The sequence below is a fragment of the Onychomys torridus genome, chromosome 19 (genome assembly GCF_903995425.1).
Source record: "Onychomys torridus chromosome 19, mOncTor1.1, whole genome shotgun sequence".
In the NCBI taxonomy this organism is placed as follows: domain Eukaryota; kingdom Metazoa; phylum Chordata; class Mammalia; order Rodentia; family Cricetidae; genus Onychomys; species Onychomys torridus.
The window spans coordinates 11,212,169-11,235,125 of record NC_050461.1 but is presented as its reverse complement, the minus strand read 5'-3'; the positions used below and the strand labels follow the sequence as shown (position 1 = coordinate 11,235,125).

General features: G+C 42.9%; 2 protein-coding genes across 4 annotated transcripts in view; one reads left to right on the top strand and one right to left on the bottom strand.

Annotated features, from left to right (window-relative positions):
• Rev3l (REV3 like, DNA directed polymerase zeta catalytic subunit) overlaps positions 1–2,908 on the top strand; it is a 150,716-nt gene extending 147,808 nt beyond the window's left edge. For both annotated transcript variants that reach the window (XM_036169236.1, XM_036169238.1), the window contains one exon: positions 1,777–2,908. In XM_036169236.1, the coding sequence (XP_036025129.1) occupies positions 1,777–1,917 (141 nt within the window). In that variant the 3' untranslated portion in view covers positions 1,918–2,908. The remainder of the gene's footprint in view (positions 1–1,776) is intronic.
• A 9,100-nt stretch (positions 2,909–12,008) lies between these two features.
• On the bottom strand, positions 12,009–22,245 carry LOC118570699 (sodium-dependent glucose transporter 1C-like). 2 transcript variants are annotated; one of them, XM_036169358.1, is made up of 4 exons: positions 22,027–22,245; positions 19,978–20,146; positions 18,690–18,806; positions 12,009–14,333 (listed from the first exon to the last, which is right to left on the bottom strand). In XM_036169358.1, exons 2-4 carry the CDS (start codon positions 20,024–20,026, stop codon positions 13,120–13,122), a joined length of 1,380 nt encoding a protein of 459 aa, XP_036025251.1. In that variant the 5' UTR covers positions 20,027–20,146; positions 22,027–22,245; the 3' UTR covers positions 12,009–13,119. The 2 variants fall into 2 exon arrangements, with proteins under 2 accessions (XP_036025251.1, XP_036025250.1); XM_036169357.1 differs by lacking the exons at positions 18,690–18,806; positions 19,978–20,146; positions 22,027–22,245 and adding an exon at positions 15,621–15,782.
• Between the last annotated feature and the right edge of the window lie 712 nt (positions 22,246–22,957).

Sequence of the window (22,957 nt, the reverse complement as noted above, 5' to 3'; positions counted from 1 at the left end):
TGATCCACTGGCCAAGAGATGTGGGGGAGGAGGAAAAGGGGAGGGGAGGGGACATCCCAAGCTGGTCTCAAACTTGCTGTGTACCCAAGGATGCCTTTAAACTTGTGCTGATCTTCTGCCTCCAGCTCGGGCCTGCTATGATTACAGGTGTGCACCAATACACTCCATTTATGCACATGTAGTACCGGGGGCTGAACCCAGGATCCTAAAGCATGCTGGGCAGACACTCTCAAAAGCCTCTCTTCTACCTGTTTTGAGATAACTACTCTAGATTGGCACCCCTGTGCTGTGTTCAACACCAGGACTTGCTCCTCCAATCTGTCTACCATTGGTACCTGTTGTGCGGCCTTTGTCTGCTCCTCCTTCCTGCTCTCCTGGCCCTCTTCTGATCATTACTGCACCCGTTAGTGCTGGGAGATGGGCCAGTGTTAATTTCCATACATGAAACTGTGGTGGTTTTGTCTTCTGTATCTGGTTTATTTCACTTAGTTGCATCCTTGTTGCCACAAATGACAGGCTTTCCTTTATGACTGAATAATACTTCATTTTATAAGTACGCCCTACTTTTCCAATTCATCTGTTGGTACATACTTCTGATGATTCCATAGCTTGATTATTGAAAATAGACACTGTAATAAACATTGAAGTTGAGTGTTTCTTTCATACAGTTATTTCGTTCCTTTGGATATATATTCAGTAGTAGAAATCATTGCATCACCAGGCATAGTGGCACACACTTTAAATCCCAGTACTCAGGGGGGCAGAGGCAGGTGGATCTCTGTGTGTTCGAGGCCAACCTGGTCTACAGAGTAAGTTCCAGGACAGCCAGGACTGTTACACAGAGAAACCTTGTCTCAAAATAAATAAATAAGTGAGTAAGTAAATAAATAAATAAAATAATTGCATCGTGATAGTTTTAGTTCTGAATTTTAAGGAGTCCCCATACTGTTTTCTGATTCACTATCATTTTTAAATAACTATTCTAATTGAGATTAAATGGTATCTCATTATAAATTTGTGTGTTGGCTTTAGTTTTTTGAGAGAGAATATTATAGCCCAGGTTAGCCTAGAACTCAGGATTCTCCAGAGTGAAGGATTACAAGAACACACTGCCACACATCTCCACTGTGGTGTTGATTGTTATTGCCTACTTGTTAGTGATGTTAACTGCATCTATGGGTTTGCCATTGACTTGTGTTCCTTGTATAATCTGGTATTTCTTATTGCTTGATGGTCTTCTGATATCTTCTCCCATTCCACTATTGACTATTTCCTTGGCTGTACAGAGAATCTTAGTTCTGTATAATCACATTTGTTGGTTACTGCTTTTGTTGCCCATGTTTTCAAATATAGTCCTCGGGTGTGACCTTTGTCCGCAGTGTGTGCAGGTCTCCGTGGCATGGTCAGTCTTGGGGACTGGTTCACCCTCTGCGCCAGGGCTCTTCCAGGTGGTAGGTTCAGGTTCGGTAGCCTAGGCAAGCACAGTGGCCTGCCTCATGCCTCTCAGTGTAGCAGGGTTGTATTGTCAATGAAAGTTGGGCCAAAAAATGAGATGAACCCTGGGACCGTTTGGTACTTTGTGTGAACTGTCCTTTAGCAGTAAGCACCTTGTCATACGTGTAGGCAAGGCTTCTGGGAGATTAAGCAGATGCAATTTTCTATACTGAATTAAGTTTGCCAGTTCTCTGAGGTGAGTAGAAGGGATCTAAAAACTGTTATTTACATCTATACACAGAAGTGTTGCTACTGTTTTTTCTGTTTTTCTTACACTTTCAGATATGCAGGAACTGTTCAGGTTCCTTTGATCGACATATCCCATGTGTTTCGCTCAACTGCCCAGTACTCTTCAAACTCTCCCGAGTAAACAGAGAATTATCCAAGGCACCGTATCTACGGCAGTTACTGGACCAGTTTTAAGTTGTCAGTGTCATGAACTCCAGGTGCTATGTGTTCAGTGTTTACCACTCAACTCCTCTGCATGGTGCTTTTTCAACTTCCATCAAGTCTAAACCGTTCTTTGTCTGTCTGTCATCGAAGACTATGAAGACTTCTGCTAACTGAATTAAGAAATATACGTGTTGATCTCTGAATAGCTCACTTCTTATAATGTACAAATTCCTCATTCTTTCACCTTTTAACCTTGTTTTATAATAATGCAGGTGTTGGATTTGCTCCAGTTTATGTACCATCTTGTAAATCCATTGGAACAGATCATGTTAACTTCCCTGTGGAAGGAACACTGAAAACCTCTTAAAGAAAGTCATTTGTGTGTATTCCTTAAACTGTCTGTATCAAGACGTGTTGCTTAGAGATATCCACTCACTTTATAATTTTGACTGCAAAATATTTTGTAAATACACTTTTTTACTTTTCAAACAACTGAGTAAAATAATGTGCAATGAATTTTATACAATGATTTTCATGTTGTTGGTATATCTCCTCTAGGTTTTGCTTGACTCAAAGGTAGATTTGTTACTTTGATCAAACTGTGCAAATAGTACCATGTGTAGCATTTTTTGAAACATTCTTTTCTAAAGACCGCTGTCTTGCTTTAGCTACTAACGGGGCATTGTGAGGAACTGTGCAAAGACATTTTTGTTACAAACCTGTGGGCCTGTTGCAATACTTTAAAAATAAAATTTAAAAAATTTATTCCATTTTGCTTGTTTTGTATAGACATTTCTATTGCTTCTAAATATGCTTAAAATATTTTCTTTCCTTATGTACTGTACAGTTAATCTTATTTGCCATCCCTTGAACACAAATGTGTATTTAGGATATTTGTATAACTGTATAAAATGAAAAAGGAATTATGTGGTCAGTGCATTGTTTTTTAAACTGGAAATCATTTTGTTTTAAGAGTTAATAATGGAAACCAAATTAAAAATTGAATAAAATATGAAATATAATGCTGTGACTTTTATCTTGCCATAGTACAAGTCTCTTGTCTGTTCGGCAAGCAGCATGGGTTCCATCTAAGCCTAGACTTTCCTGACCGCTAATGAGGAAAACTTAGTAGACTCATGCCTTCAAGACATAGCAAAAGCTCTGAGACCCAAAAGGATGCACATTCTTTCCTCTGTCCAGAGGGCTGAATTGGACAGAGATGTTTTCCACACAGTAAGAAGCACTTCTAAGTCTGTATTTAGAAAACAACCAAAGAAAATTTAAATTTGGGGGCCTGTGGCAATAATAGTAGTCAGTGCTTTGCCAAGGTTAGATTAATAGCTTATCAGAACAACATTGATTAATATGTTAAAACTTTGAAATTTTTTGTTTGTTTGTTTTTCGAGACGGGGTTTCTCTGTGTAGCTTTGCACCTTTCCTAGAATTCACTCTCTAGTCCAGGTTAGCCTCAAACTCACAGAGATCCGCCTGGCTCTGCCTCCCGAGTGCTGGGGTTAAAGGTGTGCAAGGTGTGCACCGCTACTGCCTGGCCAAACTTTGAATTTTTGAAGTCAAGTTTAATATGACAGTAGCATAGTGAGTGGGAAAGAAATCTGAAACATTTCTCATTTTTCACATCCTTAAATCACTTCCTCAGACCTTTATAACTCACATTCACATACCTTAAACTACTTTGGACCTTCACAATTTACGTAGACTTTAAATTTTTCCTTTTTCCATCCAAGCGTTTACCGTTAGACACAGATGATTGATTACTGAGAGCAGTCGTTGAAAGCAGGATCTTTTAAATAAAGGTAAAGGTTTTAGTAAATGGTAAATTTTTAATGAGTAATAGTAGCATGGTAGCTTAAGTATTTACATTCAAACCCATTTGTGAGTTAATCTCTTTTAGTGTGGAGCCTGTGAGTAGTATGCCTTTCCCAAAGGGATACCTAGTAGCTCTAGAGAAGCAGGAATTGTTTCTACATATGAAAGGAACCAACCAGGCACCTGCAGCCTTGTGGAGAGGAACTTGATGCCTGCTGTTGCTAAGCAGATAAAGTGAGGGCTAGCCATCAACACCATCAGAGACCTGAGAAGGATAAATCTGAGCAGGAAATATAATCCAAATGGCCTCTGTACCAGTTAAAGTGACAGAGACTTAGCTTCTACCTGGATGGTTACTATATGCTCCTCTAGGGTAATCTTGATGGTTTTGTTGGGGGCAGAGGTTGCCGGTCTTCAGCTCCCAGACCCATAAGGTCTGAGAGGTTTTCCTGTAGATGAGGAACGTGGGAAAACTAATCCACCTTGATGAGGCAGAGTAGGGCAGTCAATCCTGACTAAAGCATTCACAGTTTGCACAGGACCCTGGCAGCAGGCAAGGCATGGGGCAGTTCTTCACACAGTGGCCAGCTTTGCCACATTTAAAGCAATCTCCCAGTGGAGTTCATTTGTGACCCCATCATCTTTGAAAGTGACCTTGGGAGCTGGCATTTCTGTCTTTTGAGAGAAGCTTTTTTTAGTTAAACACTTTAAATGCTATATTTAACAGATCTCTAGGGAGTTTAATATATCATCTAATATATTAAATATACCTGATTTTTAAGGAAAGTTTGTTTTCAGTTATTTGTTTTAGGCTTAACCTTCATAGCTTATACCAGTGGTTCTTTAACATGTGGGTCATGACCACTTTGGGGTCACAATCAGACACCCTGCATATCAGATATTTACATTACAATTCATAACACTAGCAGCAAAGTTATAGTTATGAAATAGCAATGAAAATAACTCTGGTTGGGAGTCATCACAACATGAACTGTATTAAAGGGTCGCAACATTAGGAAGGTTGAGAACCACTGCCTAACCTACAGAAGGTTAAAGATTGTCCTTGTAAATGAATTCCATTTGTATTTAGCATGACTACAGGGAGAGTTTTGAGCACATGAAAGAATTTGATCATTTATAAGGTGACTGATCATTAACTTGCATGTCTTAATTATCTGTAACAGTTTATAAGTTAGTAGCTTTTGTAAGATTGATTTTACAGTTTTGTCCCTGTTTGAGCCTTAAAATTTTTGAGTTTGAGATTTAATTGAAGATCCTGTAGCATGAAAATTAAGCTTTAAAATACAGTACATAGATTGGGAACTTAGAAAATCATAAATACAGTCCACAGAGAGACTGGCAATCTTACTTTCCTGACCCTTTTATTGTGTACCTTTCTAGAATATCACAATTTCTTGTATAACTCAATTTATTCAAATAGCTAAAGCTTAACAAAATTAGTAAAGACAGAGGCTAATATGTTGTTTCTTATCCAAAAGTTTCTTGAAGCCTGGTGTTGAACACAGCAGACATAAATGGTTAAATTTACATCTCTAGGTTTCTGTTCATGTGTGTAGGCATTTATAACCTTAGAGATTTATAACCCTTCGTAAAACATACCTTATTTATCAAACATGCTATTTCTTTTCTAAAATTTTTACTCTCAAGATAAATCATGCAAACATCCATCCTGAATATCCTGGAGACGTGCTGTTGCCTCCTCTTTCTGAAATAAGGGAGGGCTCAGTAAGACTGAGGAGTTCTATGAGTGCTTAGTTGGGTTATACCATGTGCCCAACTCAAGATGGTGGGGAAGTTATATAGCGTTTACTCTCTTTAACCTCAGTAAAGATGGCTGCCAACCACATGGTTGCTATTTGTTAACAGGTGAGCCCATCAGACTCACAACCCTTTTTTCTTTTTTCTTTTTTTCTTAAAACAAAACAAACAAACAAAAAAACCCACTATTCTCCTAAACAAGAGTTGAATCCAAACTACATATGTGATATACTGTAGCAAATCTATTTTTCTAAACAATATGGAAAAAAAAATGTTAATGTTTTCCTCATAGACTTTCTCACTTAGACTTCTCATTCCTTGAGGGGGTTGACACCAATTTATACCCAGCCTTTGGAAAACACTCTGCTGCGTCCTGTGCAGAATTAAATCAGCATCTTATTAAAGTTCAGCTTCAAGATGCAATGATGTAGTAGTCATACTTCTGAATAATCAGGAAAGCTGAAGAGGACAGGTGTATATCTTACAGGGTAATTCATTCTCAGATAAACACTGTAAATTTGATACTTCGCTATTACATAGGCAGGTGGTTTGTGGCAAATTTCTTCTGAAATGTAAATTAGTTGATACATAAATACCTTCAGGGGCCAGGTAACTAAAGTGAATTTAGTGACCTGGGAAAATACCATTTGTGAGCTAACCATGAAAAATAAATAAAATAATTGAGCCTGGTTAACAATTAAAAAAAAAAAAAAAGAGTTGAATCCAAGTTACATATAAGCATGGGGTAGCAAATTAAGGTTATCTATGTGTAGATTTTTAATCACCTTTTGTTACAAATTTTAAGCTGACTTTTTGTTACAGATTTTAACCACACCTAATAAATTTACGAATCTTGAGGTAGAGTTTAAACAATGGTCTTAAGAGATTTTTTTTTTTTTTTTTTGAGCAAAGAGCAAAGAAAGCATAGAGATAAGAAAAAAATTTTTAAGACAACTATGTAGTGGCTCATAACCAGCTGTAACGAGATGGAGCAGCATGGCAGGTGGAGAGAAGCAGCAGCGGAAGAGGTGGACTCGAGTATTTGGAGTTGGATATGAAGGGTAGCAGAAGCCAGCCAAGGACTGATACCAAGAGAGGACAGGCAAGTTGGAAGGGGCCCACTTATGCCCCACCTGGAGATTTTGGCACCAGATGTGTAGACTGATGACATGACCATTCCATGGTATGGGTAAGGAGAAGGTAGATAGGAGAGAAAGAATACCCAGAGGCATCTGAAAGTCCAGAGCAGAGAAAGTCATAGGCTGAACATGGCCATGAAAGGAGCAGGAGGAGAGTAGGGAGGAGTTGGGGCGGGTGGGGGGGTCAGTGAAGACAGAGAGAGCATAGCCGGAATAGCAGAGTTAGAGGGGAATGAGGAGGTGGGGGGAGGAAGCCCGTGAGCTGGAGAAGTTTAGGGGAGGGAAATGAGTGAGAAGAGCTGAAGGTGGGCTCTGAAATGTGGACCAGATACTTAAGATACTGAGGGGTCCTGGAGTCGGGCATGGAGTCTAGTATGCTAATAGGCATCGCCGGTACCCATTTGTTCCTTCTGATTGTGATAAGAGAAATGGTTCCTTTTGATCTAGGGGAACCAGCTTCACGAGTAACTGAGGGGTGCTGGCTTGGGTCCAACTGCCAGAATTTGGGGAAATGGAGTTTCCTTTGGACACCTACACCAAGAAAGAGACACAATGTTTCCTGAGCCAATTTGGATTCTGGAGACAGCACATTGCTCACTTGGTGTGTTACTCCAGACCATATACCAAGAGACTCAGCTGTTCGTTAGATTTGTGTGGGCCCTGGAACAGGAGAAGGCTCTTGAAGAGGTCCAGGCTTCTGTGCAGGGTACCTTACCACTTGGACTATATGATCCAGCTGAGCTCATCAAAAGGTGACTTCAGCTAAGGAGGAGCTCAGCAATCAAGTAGATAGGATGACTCATTCTGTGGACAGTCAGCCTCTTTCCCCAGCCACCCCTGGCCTATAGATATTAGGAAATGTGACCTTGGAGTAGGAGTTGTGACTTATTGGAGGAGGTGTGGCCTTGTTGGAGGAGGTGTGTCACTGTGGGGGTAGACTTTGAGGTCTGAAGCTACACTCAGTATGGGACACAGTTCACTTCCTGTTGCCTGCAGATCAAGATGTAGAACTTGCAGTTCCTTCTCCAACATATCTGCCTGCACACCGCCATGTGTCCCGCCATGATGATTGCTGTAGAATAATCCTGATGTACACTGTGAATATGTATTACTCTCATTGGTTAATAAAGAGCTGTAGCCAGGCAGGAAGTATAGGTGGGACAGCCAAACTGAGAATGTTGGGAGGAAGAAGGGTAGAGTCAGAGGAGTCCCCAGGAGAGACAGGGAGCAAGACATGCTGGAGGACAGGTAAAGCCACGAGCCATGTGGCAATACATAGATTAATACAAATGGATTAATTTAAGTTGTAAAAGCTAGTTAGTAATAAGCCTGAGCTATTGGCCAAGCATTTACAATTAATATAAGCCTCATTGTGTTTGAGAGCAACTGAAGGACAGGAAAACATCAACAGATGATAATGAACTAAACCTCTGAAACTGTAAGCCAGCCCCAATTAAATGTTTTCCTTTATAAGAGCTGCCTTGGTCATGGTGTCTCTTCACAGCAATAGAAACCCAAACTAAGACACTTTTACTGCACATAATGCTTCTGCCCAAACCACCATCCGTGGACTTACAGAATGCCTTATCCACTGTCACAGTATTCCACACAGTATTGCTTCTGACCAAGGAACTCACTCACTTCATAGACAGAGAAGTGTGACAGTGGGCCCACCATCATGGAATCCAAGGGTCTTACCATGTTCCTCACCATCCTGGGGCAGCTAGCCTGACAGAAAGATGAAATGGCCTTTGGAAGACACAGTCACAGCACCAATTAGGTTGCAGCAGCCTGGAGGGCTGACAGGGGGGTTTTCAGTGGGTGGTATATAGTTTGAATTAACATCCAATATATATGATAAGGTTTCTCCCATAGCCAGGACCCATAGGTCTAGGAATGAAGAGACAAAAAAGAGAATAGTTCCACTCACTGCCACCCCTAGTAGCCCACTAGGAAAATTTTGGCTTCCTATTCCCGCAACCTTAAGTTCTGACCTAGAAGCGTTGGTTCCAGAGTGTGGTGCACTCCTGCCAGGAGCCACAACAAATATTCCATTGAACTGTAAGTTCAGACTTCCCCCCCTGGGCACTGTGGATTTCTGATGCTGTTAAACCAACAGGCTAAGAAAGGAATAACAGTGTTAGGAGGGATGATGGATCCAGACTACCATGGGGAAATTGGATTGCCTCTCCAAAATGGACATAGAAAGATTATGCCTGGAGTGCAGAAGATCCTCTAGGGAGTCTCTTGGTGACCTGTAATTAAAGTCAATGGAAGCTACAACAGCCTGATCCAGGCAGAATGACAAAGGGCACAGACCCATCAGAAATGAAGGTGTGGGTCACTCCAGGAAAGAGCCAAGACCGGCTGAGGTACTTGCAGAGGATGGAGGAAATAGAGAATGGGTAGCAGAGGAGGGTAGTTCTAAATACCTGCCAAGGCAATGTGGCCGGTTATAGAAATGAAGATTATTATTGACCTGTTTCTGTCATATTTTTGTTAAGAATGTGTTTATACAGATTTTCTTTCCTTGATCTATTATGTAATATAACATCAATTAAGATGATATCAGTGATTATCATACTTAAGTTTGAGATAATAAAAGAATGTCCCTCAAGGAACAATGCCCACCTACTCTAAATCCACAATGCATTTGCAGTTGTGCAAGGAATAGTTATATCATGTTATAATGATGACCTGGTTAAATACATGTTTGCAATTATATGTGGGGTAGTTATATCAAGTTAGATGTAATTATGACATGGTTATTGTTTTCATTTGGAAAGCATGACATAAGGAGATGTGATTGTGTCAGGTTGACAAAGCGTGGACTTGTGATAGCTGTTCTTGGTTGTCAACCTGACTACATCTGGAATTAAAACCCAAAGGACTAGGCACACCCTTCAGGGGTTTTTAAATTTAAAAACTTGAAGCTAGATGAGATCTTGGAGGTAGAAAGACACAACTTTAATCCAGATCTTTTCAGGTGGGAAGACCCACCTTTAATCAGGACCACACCTTCTGCTGGCAGCCTATGTAAAGGACATGGATGAAGGGAGCTTGCTCTCTCTGCCTGCTTGCTCTTGCTCTCTCTAGCAAGCCCACTCCTTCACTGGCATCAGAGGCTACTTCTTTGGGATTTCCTAAGACCAGCTGAGACTTCATGGACTGACAGCTGCTGGATTCTTGGACTAGCTGGACCCTAGCCTGTAAGCCATTCTAATATATCATACATATATGACTTATATTTATTTATGTATATATCAATATATTTGAATGTATACTCATGTTATATATTCATATACATGTAATATATATATATGTTCTTTAAGTTCTGTTCCTCTAGAGAACCCTAATATGAAGCTGCACCTATACTCTCTGAGACTTCTACCTCAGCTACAGGTTTTAATCCTTTGAAAAGCTTGACTTGCAGGGGCATGAATATGGCACACTCCCAATGACTCCCGGGTTCACAAGCCTGTTCTAGCCTCTTGCCTCACTTTTGGTAGAACCTGTGATTGACTTCGAGCTAGCCAAAGAGGGCCAACGTGGTAGGATGCAGCTCCTGTAAGTACATCTTACCACACAACCCCAGGTTGGCAGGGATTCACTGCCTTGGGAAGGGGATTCTCCTGCTCGCTTTGAACAGGCTGACATGTTTTAAGGGGAACTTGAGAGTATTGCCTGGAGAGGAACTGTGGGAGACTTCAAAAAACCCACAGAAATGACAAGCTGACAGCTAGCAGAAAACAGGAGCCTGTTAGCAATTATACTGCCAGCATGCGGGTGTCTCTGAAGATATGCCCAAGCTCCAGTAAAGAGCACAGTCCTCCCTGAAAGTGACCCTCAGTATGCGACAGCCAGGTCATGCCGCAGCGTCTATGTTGCAAACAGCTAGATCTTGATTTGTCAGCAATAACACACTTGGCCATTGGCTACTGTGTTCCAGAAGATACTTCCCTACGAAAACTTTTTCTACCTAAGCTCAGTTGTTTCCTTCCAATCCAAAAATACATTCCACACTATAACAACGCCTACGTTCCTGCACGGCCATTTGTACTTAGGTTTGGGGAATTTCCAATGTGGATTTTCAAGTTGTATGTCAGGTTCTTACCACCATGCCTCTCTTCCTGATGTCATCTTCTGCCCTCCAAAGTAGATGTTGAAGATAGAATGTGTTCAACAAGACCTGCAGTGCCAACTGCTGCCACCTAATGCCTAACTTAAGGCAATGCTGTAAAGTAGGGGCAAAGGTCATTCCCAATCTCTAGGGAGAACAGCACAGTACAGAAGGCGCCTCAGTGTCCACTGCCATTTGCTTGCCCACCCCCACCCTCCCCTCCTACCCCACCCTTTACCCCCCACTCTACCCCCTCATTCCCCACCCCTTCACCCCCCACTCCACCCCCTCACTCCCCACCCCCACCCCCAATGCTGTGTTAAATAACCTGAACCAGTGTGGTTGTGGGCATATGGGAGGTCAGTGGGCAGTGGTCAAGAAAGGTGTTATGGGGCTGGAAAGATGGCTCAGCAGTTAAGAGCACTGGCTGCTCTTTCAGAGGACCTGGAGGGTTCTATTCCCAGCACCACATGGTAGCTGACAGTATCTGTGACTCCAGTTCCTGGACTCTGACACCCTCTTCTGGACACTCCCAGCACCAGGCACCCATGTTGTTACACTTACAAGATGTCACAAAATCACACACAGGAAAAAAAAAATGTAATCTTTTTTTTAAAGAAGGTGTTACATTTCACTTAAGAAAAAACAAAGCGTTTTTTTTTTTTTTTTCTTTTACAAAAAGCAAATTCTTAGAATCCGGCAGGAGACGGCAAATGCACTGCAGCCCTGTAGCCATTCACTGTCACTCAGCCTAAAACTGGAGAAGAGTCCTAAGTCATTTAGCAAAGGGTGGCCCAGACTGGTTCTGCCACACTGGTGAAGTAGCATCCCTCATCCCTGACTTCCTAGGCCATCACACTATCTTCTCATCCTTATTTTGGTTTCTAAGTACTTCAAACTCAAGGAGTAGTCCTGGAGGGGGAGGCTCTCCAATCACCAAAAATGATGATTTTTGTCAACTAAACTTTTAGCCTGGCTTACAGTACATATGTGGTTAATACCCCAACCCAGTGAGAGTCATGTCCTAAAACAACAAGGCCCAGAGCCAGCTTGTTACTGAGGCAGGCTATGGGCACCAAAGGACCCGTCCATACTGCTACTGCTGAAGGAGTACCTCTAAAGCGGCTTCTGTAATGGAAACATAAGACACTGGGAACTTTAGTTCAGTAGCAGAGTACTTACTTGCTCAGCAAGTGCAAGGCCCTGTGTTCAGTCACAAGCACTAGAAAAAAAGTAAATGCTAAATAATAATAATAATAAAATAAACAATTTTTATAAAAAAATAAAAAAACAACAACAATTACATACAATCAACAGAATGTCTCCAGATCCTCTCTGAACAGGATACAGACTCGTATATAAAAATAACCTCTTTTAAAGTGTCCGCAAAAATATACCATAATCTCTGAAATGCAGTGAACTGCTGTACCACACGAACATGATACAGTGACTGGGATGCAGCGTGGGAAACAAGACAAGACTATACTAGAGTACTTAAGGGATGTCCCTTGAGTGTAAGGGAGAGGGGTGTGTTATAGATGAATGAATTCGGGTGCTACTCAACTGCTTGCTAAACTGCAGGATTTCACAAGCTGTAGCACATTTGGAGGGCAGCCCATCACTTGGTTTTACCTTACATTTGACATTCATGGGCTGGTTTAGCAAAGAGATTATACAACTTTAAAACGTACATGTTTCACCATGCATGGTGGCACACACCTCTAGCACAAAATTTAGGAGACAGACACAGGATGTTGAGTCAGAGGCGAACCTGGGCTACTTAATAAATTCCAGGCCAGCCTGGACTATAAAGTAAGACTCAAGAAACAAAACAACCCAAACCCTACAATTTGGAAATAATCTCATCTGCATTTCTAGAATCACAGGAGACCAAATGAAGTCAGGAAGGAAGCTAGAAATCGATCTAGAAATTATGGCCTCCTGTGTTCTCACAAAAGTAAGAAAATAGCAGTATTTTTCAGCACAACCCTATACAGAGGGTAAAACTAAGAAAAACATCTTTCCATTCACCTGGCTACTCTCCACAAGCCCCTGGGAGAATACAGACGTATGATCATTTGCTCAGCCAAGCAGCTCCACTGGTCTACAGTGTTGACTTCCGGCACACTCGCCAGCTCTTTACACACAAATGCCTTCCCAAAGGTGGAGACCATAAAACAGTCAAAACAAGAACAAACGGTAGTTTACAGAAGACTCTGAGAATTCTAGAACACTTCAGTTTCAACGCTTGCTGTGGACACCCACAAATTTCAATTGCCAAAGCATGCTGAAAGTCTCTTCTCTGAGTGGGGCCTTCAGGAGTGGCGATGACTCCTTGGAGTCATTCAGTAAGTCATCTCCTGACTGTCAGTCCCTCTTGTCCTGGTGATTCCGGAGAGAGTTGCTGCTACTGACTGAAAAGTATGCATTTGAGAGGAACTGATCGGAAACCTCAGGGGTGGGCTCCCTCAGGGTGTCTCTAGCTGTATCCCTTCCAGACTCCTGCACTGGGTCACTCATTTCAACCACTTCAAAATCCATTTCGTTCCATTTTTCTGCATCGTCCTCCTCATTCTCTTCTTCACAGTCATTGAGCTCAGAGCTGGAAAGCAAAGCTCTCTGGTCCTCACTCTTTCTTCCTTTTGGCTGGTGACCCAGAGGTAAGGTGGCTAATTTATACATCACAGGAAACAAGACAGCAGTGAACATGGCTGACCCCAGCCCCGTGTAGAGAACTACTGGCAGATCTGGGTAGTGTCCCTGAAGAATTCCGATTACTCCAGGAATCGCCATTTCTCCCAGGGCGGCACCAATTACAAAGAATGCTGCGGATTTCCCAGTTAAGGTGGTGTACTGCTCAATCCAGGAAATGCCACTGGGAAATGTGGCTGCCATGGAGGCTCCATACACAGAAGTTGCGATCCAGAGGCAAAGAGGGCTCTTATCAAACAGCACCAGAAAGAAAGTTGAGACAAGGCTGCCTATGTTGCACAACACAATCATGGTTCCAGGCTGTAAGAATGTTGCAAAGAAGATGGCCAGGCCCCTGCAGGCTGCAAAGGTCCCCCAGAAGATGGAGTTCAAGCCGGCTGCTTCACTTTCTTTCATTCCAACATGGGTGGTGGCAAATGAGAAAACATAAGAGCCGTAGGTCACTTCAGCTCCAACATAAAAGAAGAAGAAGAGGAAGAGGAGACAGAGCAGGGCCCAGTGATATTTAGCTCTTCGAGCTTCCTGAGCAGTTGCTATGGCTTTTTCCTGCTTTGATTGTTTCTTACAAAACAGACCAAACAGAAAGACAGAGACTACTAAAATGTAGGTGCCAATGGAAGCATAGGCCCACAGCAGGTTCTTGTCCTCAGGCGCTGCAAACAGAGAGTCTGAGGTGGCTCCAGAGGATCGGTTGAGCATTAGAGGAACAAAGTCTGTCTCTGTGTGGTTCTGAGTGGATGCTGTTGTCCCCCAGGCCAATTTAGCCAGCAGGGGAGCCAGAAAGGCACCCAAGGCGAAACTGAAGTGCAAGGCCTGCATGTGTGGGGCTCCTTTGTCTCCCCAAAGAGCCAAGATGAGGACGTTCCCACCTGCCAAGGAAAGAAATTATTTAATGATCATTTAGTAAGAACACTACATCACTATTTAAAAAAGGTGTGTGTGTGGGGGGGAGCCCACACTGGTACTACCCAGAACCAATGTGGTGATACAAAGACTGAAGTAGGGCAAAGCTATGTTTGAGGAGCTCTGACCCCTGCCAAAGTAGACTGTATCACAGCATCTCTTCTTAACACACAGAATCTACGAGCTGGTAAACTACTACCCACGACGGCCAGGCACATTAGCAAAGGCTTTCCATAAAATGTGCTAGCACCACACCAGGGGGTACACTGATACAACACACCTATCTATTTCAGAGAGAGAGAGAATGACTTTAGCATCCAAACCACCAAAGCTGTCTATTCTTGCACCTAGCAGCCACTGCCATGGAAGTCTGTACCCAGGGACCTGACGTACATCCCAGCACCAAGCACAGCTGTCAGACTCTGCTCTGTTCTGCTGGAGAGCCTATGAGGTGATGGGCAGAAGCATCTATTTAACTTTCAGACAAGCATACATTTCCACTCTGTTGTGGAATATTATTTTAAGATGTGCTACACTTGTTTATGCTCTGGAACATCATTTGTTTAATGATGCAAAGATGTGTTGCATTCTTTTATGTTGCATTTGTTTAATTCTGTGAAGCTGTGTTACTTTGCCTCCTAGAACACCTGATGGTCTAATAAAGAGCTGAACTGCTAATAGCAGAGCAGGAGGAAGGACAAGCGGGACTGGCAGGCAGGGAGAATAAATAGGAGGAGAAATCTGGGAGGAGAGAAAGAAAGAGCGAGAGAACAAAGAGAGGAAGATGCTAGGGGCCACCCAACCACACAGCCAGCCACTGAGTAAGAGTGAAATAAGATTTACAGAAGTAAGAGAAAGGTAAAAGCCCAGAGGCCAAAGGTAGATGGGATAATTTAAGTTAAGAAAAGCTGGCAAGAAACAAGCCAAGCGAAGGCTGGACATTGATACTTAAGAACAAGCCTCCATGTGTGTTTTATTTGGGAGCTGGGTGGTGGGTCCCCACAAAGAGAAAAAACAACCAACAACAATTTGACATACCAACGTGAGGTTCAAATACCCCTAGGGCCTGAGAGAGCTGGAAAAAAAAATGGCTTCTTTAAGAAACTCTGCTGTACAGCAGGGCACTTAAACCGCTTTTGTCCCCACTAAATAGAAACAAGAAAACTAAAAACTAAGTAAAGAATGCCTGCCACCGTGCAGGGCACCAGAATTCCATAGCTGGAGGGTTGAATGTGGTTTCAGGTTCAACCAACCTCTAGCTGGGCTGACAACTTTAGATTTGGATTTCACAACCTGAGAAGTGGGCGGAGCCCGCCAAGAGAGCCATGCACAAGATCCAGGGTGTAGCTGGGCAGTCTAAAGTTTGCTTGTGTGGTCAAACACAGTAAAGAGGTCCAGATGGAAAGAAGTCTCTAAACAGGTTCCACTGTGTTTTACAATGTACATAGGCTAAAAAAGAAAAGAAAATGGGAATAGACAGTCACAGAAAGAAAAAGAGTTTAAAAATAAAATAAATTCTTTAAAGACAATAAAAGTAATATAAAAGAAAAAAGCCATGTAAGATTGGCTCACAGGGAGTCTGGATCCTGTATGTTATTGACTTGATTTTGAATTTTTTTGACTGTTAATAAGCACACAATAGCTGTTGAGAGTCATGGGATTGGGAACTGGAATGCTGGAATGAACTAATCTAGATTCTTATTTATTTTTATTTATTTAACTTTTTGGAGCTGAGGACCGAACCCAGAGCCTTACGCTTGCTAGGCAAGTGCTCTACCACTGAGCTAAATCCCCAATGCCCAATCTAGATTCTTTAGGAATGACTTACCTTTAAAAAAGTAAAAAAAAATGTATTTTTCAAATGGAAGTAAAAAGTGCTTTGGAAAAGTGGTTTTGCTTTTGTTCCCATATGAAACAAGAAGCTATGGATTCATTCTAGGTTAATATGGATCAGATTTGATCAGACAAGACCTCCTGAAACTTGACAAGTGATATTTATCAGCAAAGGTTACTGCTGGTTTTCCCAACACTTGGTCATTATCTCAAAATCTCCTCAGAGACCCTAAAGCTACTTTGTCCACAGACAACAGGAAGTAGTTTGGAGAATACTCCAAGAGATGGAGTGGGTGGTCTTTAGTTATTTGGTGAGTTATGGATGTTTGTTATCATTTAGGAGACTATAGTATATTGATACAAATATAAAGATATTTTAACATAGATTAGTAGTTAGTCATTTATAACAATCAAATTTGTAAATATGTTAGGTATACTTCCCAGATCATATAGAGACATATTTTAGATGAATAAATGGTCTTCAAACACTTCAAAGACCTATAGAATATGGCATTTAAAATGTTTTGTTAATGTAAGTTTTTCATGACAGTCAGATTTGTTCCTGGCAGCACCAATTTACTTCAGAGATGATGGACATTGAAGAATCTCCTTATGGAGTTTGCTTTCATTGTGGCAAGGTTAACCACTGGGCAAAGAAACTGCTCTTGCCTTTGACTGCTGACAATGTGCTATACAGAATGGACATTCATGACACACAGAAAAAGACAGCTTGAACTTTGCCAAAACAAGGCAAGACAGTCCTTCAAAATTCTGTTTCACAGAAGAGTCTGCCAGATATTCTGCAGAACACAGAGGAAAGTGACTGATGAACTTTACCAATACAAGGCAGGACAGTCCTTCAAATTTCCAGCTTCACTGAAAAGTTTGCTAGACATTCTGTAGGCTGAAGATGGATGCCCAACATTGCAGAGGAACTTTGGGTGACTATACAGGCAGCCAAATTTCTCTGTTGTTAGATAATATTACATCCTTCTTGGTCTTTGATGGAGTTGAATACTAGATAGTTATAACTGTGGTTTTTCTTAGTTATGATAGAAGGTTAGTTAGGTGTAAAACTTTAGATTCACTAAAATAGGAGAGAAAATGCATTATTTTCTCTGAATATGTTAACTACAAATGGACTGAATATTTTAAACGTAATTCTTACATGATAATTGTTTTTGCTGTGTATAGTTTTATTATGTTAAAGTTAAAACTTTTCTTTTTAGACAAGAAGGGGGAAATGTTATGGAATATTATTTTAAGATGTGCTACACTTGTTTATGCTCTGGAACATCATTTGTTTAATGATGTAAAGACGTGTTGCATTCTTTTATGTTGCATTTGTTTAATTCTGTGAAGCTGTGTTACTTTGCCTGTCTAGAACACCTGATGGTCTAATAAAGAGCTGAACTGCTAATAGCAGAGCAGGAGGAAGGACAAGCGGGACTGGCAGGCAGGGAGAATAAATAGGAGGAGAAATCTGGGAGGAGAGGAAGAAAGAGCGAGAGAACAAAGAGAGGAGGAAGCTAGGGGCCACCCAACCACACAGCCACACAGCCAGCCACTGAATAAGAGTGAAATAAGATTTACAGAAGTAAGAGAAAGGTAAAAGCCCAGAGGCAAAAGGTAGATGGGATAACATAAGTTAAGAAAAGCTGGCAAGAAACAATCCAAGCTAAGGCTGGACATTGATACTTAAGAACAAGCTTCCATGTGTGTTTTATTTGGGAGCTGGGTGGTGGGTCCCCACAAAGAGAAAAAAACAACCAACAACACCACTCTGTGGTTTTACAACCAAACAGAGCCTAACGTATAAAATATTTCCACAATCTATCCAACAACACGAGAGCAGGAGAGAAAGAGATGGAGTACTGGAGTTGGAGGTAAGCAAATGTCACCTTACTCTACAAAGAGGGTCTGCTGGTGGAGAACAGCAACTTTCCAGAAAAGGACAGAAAAGAAAAATAGGAAGCAAGCAGCACAGGCTTTGCTGAGCTCAGAACTCAGCTGCATCTGTTCCTCTGGAGCCACAAAGCAGCTCTATACTTGTTTTGACCTCCCAAATCATCATGGCTTCTTTTTTTTTTTTTTAAAATCCTGGCATGATCAGACAGTGGACAGCCTGGGAATTGAACCCAGGTTCTCTGAAACATCAGTCAGTACTCTTAACCACTGAGCCATCTCTTTCCTCTCCCATGTCTTCTTATAGTAAAACGCCCAGATGCTATCCTCAAAGGAAAGCCTGCTCATCTGTACCACACCTACCCATGGAAAGGGCATCCTTCCATGTTAGGATATTCTAAATCACCTCTTGATCACAGAGAAACATACTTTGTTTATTTCACAGGCAAGTGCTCAAAAGTGGATGCTCTGATGTAGCTACTAAGACAGTGACTCTGACCAGGTGCTGTGGCCCCATCTGACTTCCAAATGATAGTATAATCTCATCTGCTTTCCTCGCTGATGACAATACAGGATTCACTAACCTGTATCCAGAATGCCCATCGAAATACCAAAGACAGACATCATGACAACCAGTAAGACGGCTGTCCTGCAGAATGGAGTAAGATAAAGTCCAACTGTGGTAGCACAAAGTGACACCCCTGAAAAGAAACATTACAAAGTCAGCTAAAACAGCTCTACTTTAGTAACAAAAGATTTAGTCACTCATCAGCAATAAGGTATTCTTGCTTCCATAGGAGTTTTAATGCATCAATTGAATTGTCTTTAATCATGCCAATGTATTGAAAAAGGCATGCTAACATCTCTGCCCTCTTTTCCAGGGTCAGGATCTGAGAGGATCAGCCTGTGCTCAACTCTGACATGTACAGCAGGACAGAAGTCAGTCTCTATCATTTTCCCACTGTCCCAGGTCCCTTCATCTTCAACCCCAGGCCCACAGAGCCTGGCCAGGTTCCAGGAGTCATTCTGACCCCCATGGTCCCGGAAGCCCTGCCCCACCCCAGAGAAGCAGAGCTTCATGGTCAACTGTTACACAGGTTTGACTTAATGTAGTCCGAAGTCTACATTAATCCTAATTGGTCTTATAATAAAAACCCGGAAGCAGATATTGAGGTAAATGCTGAAAATCAGAGAGACAAAGGAACAAGCCACTAGAGAAATTTCTCACCACTGCCTAGTCCTCAGGCTGAATACCTCTGAGTTCTCAGCCGAAAGGGTCCCAAACTCCTGTCTCCTCCTGCCTTATATTCCTTTCTCTGTCCAGCCATATCACTTCCTGTCTCAACCTTCCTAGTGCTGGGATTAAAGGCATGTGACTCCCAAGTACTGGGATTAAAAGTGTGTGCCACCACTGCCTGGTTCTGTTTCTCTTTTAAACTGAATCAATCTCATGTAGTCCAAGGTAGCTTTGAACTCACAGAGACCCAGAAGAATCTCTGCCTCCCAAGTGCTAGGACTAAAGGTGTGTGCCACCACTACCTGGCCTCTACGTTTAATCTAGTGGCTGGCTCTGTCCTCTGATCTTCAGGCAAATTTTATTTGTTAGAGTACAAACAAAATGTCACCACAGTCAACCAATGTGTGAGCCTGGAGTGGAGCCTAAATTACAGGAAAGGTCGGCATTGCTCAGGGTTGTCAACATTCACTTGCAAGGGCCAATCAAGTTTCCGGGGGATCAATAGAGACTCCCAGATCCAGCTGCCAGGGGGGATGCCAGCACACTGCCCATCTGAGGTATCGTCAATTTTCCATGTTTAGAGCTGAGTTGTAAATTTGTTGACAGAAAACAAATAAAAAGCAGTATTTACTTACCCAAAAGTAAAAAATGATTTATACACCCAAAAAGAACTCCTCCAATCATAGAGCCACATAAATAGCCCGAGGCACGACCCACAAAAATGAAAGACAGACTGCTGATGTTTCGGTTCACATTCCTCGCCAAATCTGGAAAGGTGGGTCCCAGTATCGCAACACTCAGTCCCTACAGTCAAAAAAGAAGAGGGCTTTACTCATCACTGAACACTGCCCAAGAAGTATCGTTTCCATGATAACAAAAGCACAGCTGGGAGATTGCAATCTACCATAGGGGGCTTCGGACTACATTAAGTCAAACCTAAGGAAACACATACATTATTAGCAGCAGAATCTACACGCTCCCCAATGGGTTTTTATTCACAACCCTTGATATTTTTAAAGTTTTTGCTTTGTTTTGGAGACCCTAATTCATAATCTTTCTCAGTCTCCCAAATGTTGGTACTGCCGGTGTATTACAACACACATAACTTACAAAACTATTTGATTTTTTTTTTGTTTGTTTCAACCCTTTAGTATTGAACAATACCCTAAAAGACCATCATGTATTAACAGTTAATATGTAACAAACTAGGGGCTAAGGAAGCAGCTCAGTCAGTGAAGGGCCCGCTGCACAAACACCAGGCCCGGAGTTTGGATCTCCATTATTCACAAAAAAGGGGCAGTGTCTTAGTTAGGGTTTCCATTGCTACAATGAAACACCATGACCAAAAAGCAAGTTGTAAATAGATAAGTATGTCAGTAGGCAGCCATGTAAATAAGTGTGTGAATAAATAAATGGTTGTGTTGCACTATTCTGCTATAAAGGTGTTCCCTGCCCAGGCAGCAGCAGCAACCAAGGACTAAAGACCAGGTACACACTGGCCCGCAGCATGTGCAGGTTCTCATCACATTTCTTCAAAGCATCTGGAAGACCTGGCACACGGAGAGGGTCTCTATTATCTGCGGTGCTTTTTTCCTTCCCTACTTTCCCATTAAAATGGTCTTAAGAGACAACTAAGACTCAGACTTTAACATGCCAAGTGACTCTCTTCAAAGGTTTAAGCCCCGGTAACACTCAAGTCAAAAATGTTCAAGTCTAGGCCAGTGGTCCAGAGCTCCAAGTCCAGCCAGCACTCAGGAGGCAGAGGCGGGTGGATCTACACAGTTCGTTCCAGGGTAGCCAAGGCTACATAGTGAGACTCTGTCTCAAATCATCACCACCATCACCAATCACCACCATCGTGTAGGGAGCTAGAGGCAGGCCAGTGTCTGTGAGTTAGAGGCCAATTGGGTCTGCATATCGAGTTCCAGACCAGGCAGCCGGAGCTACAGAGTTTAAAGACACTGTCTTTAAACGGTGTTTCTGTTCTTGCACTTGAGTAAAGAAAATCACTTAAGGATCTGAGGGCTTGATTTAAACAGGGCTGTGAACAGTGTAAGAAACATGTCCTTGATGCTATCATTTAACCAGAAAAGCCACTTACTTCTCAGGACCTATTTTCCCATCTGCAAAATAAAGCGGTTGGCAGAATTTGGTCAGGCCTCCAGGAAGAGGCAATCTCTCAAAGATTTTCTGTGATCAATTTGGAGCTTCAATGGGTGGATGCAAAAGGGGGGCAGGTAAAGGCCCGGACTCCCCCTCCTACATCTCCCCGTTGCCGCAGGAAACTTGGTTTGCTCATGTTGGAAAACGTACTTAAATCAGTCTGACAATAACTCTCAAGAATTATAGTTACGCTGGGTGGTGGTGGCGCACGCCTTTAATCCCAGCACTCGGGAGGCAGAGCCAGGCAGATCTCTGTGAGTTCTAGGCCAGCCTGGCCTACAGAGTGAGTTCCAGGAAAGGCGCAAAGCTACAGAGAAACTCTGTCTCGAAAAACTAAAAGAAAAAAAAAATTATATATATATATAGTTACGCCCACTTTTCCAGATGACAAAACTGAGACCCAAGGAATAAGCGAATGCACCCGAAGGTCACACACAGCGCAGGGCACCGGGGAGACCACGTCCCCTGCCGGATGCCTGCTCCAGCCTTGGCCAGAGTGGGTTGCAAGCCTCAGCTCTCACCAGCCCCAGGAAGGCGGCACACAGCACTACGGTGGTGAACCAGCGCAGCACGTTCTGGGCACGGCCTTTCCGCCGGGACGCCACAGCTTCGGGCTCATTCTCTGCTCCCGGGCGGGCCGGGAGGAGCCGCTGCCCTCCGGCCGCACGGAACTCCAGCTCCAACTCCAGCGTGGCGGATCCACGATGCTCTCTCCCTGCCGCGCTCCGTGCACCCGAGCCTCAGGCGTGCAGGGTGGTGTCCCGCCCCTCCCCCGAGTCCCAGAGTCCCCGAGTCCCCAGGGCAGACAAGCCAGCCGGGACCAGCCCGAGCAAGCGTGATCCGGGAGCAAGCGTGATCCGGGAGCAAGCCTTCCCACGGTGCAGGTGCGGCGTCTGGGCACCGCCCTCCGGACGGCAGGGCGCCTGCGCGGATCGCGTTCCGGAAATGAGGCCTCTTGTCAACTACGAGCGGTCTTCAGACCGGAAGTTGATCTGGTTGCCTTGGGGATCGGACTTCCTGGTCCAGGTGAGGAGTCATAATAAACCGAGCCCGGGAGTTTTGCAGCTCCGGGACGCTAGCCAGAAAGACGAACCAAAGGTTAAGACGTCACAAAACTCGGGAATCAAACCGGCCTAGAACTGCAAGATGGTAACTTTCTCAGGCTCCAGGGTCATCTGGAAACCCGAAGGGTTTGTTGCATACTGGTCTTTACATGCTTTCCAAATCCTTTCCGCTTGCTCCTTGAACGTGCGGGAGTGTTCAAAGTCAGCTTCTTACTCCACAGATAGTTATTGACCCTCATGGGTAAACTCACGCATGAAGCATCTCAGTTCATGTACAGACCGCTCAGAATCCCACATGACCGCACATCGAGGAATATGAATATTAAGTTAGAGTAACAACTTTCCAAAGGCCAGACAACAAACCATGGCCTTTCCTGAAGAGTGAAAC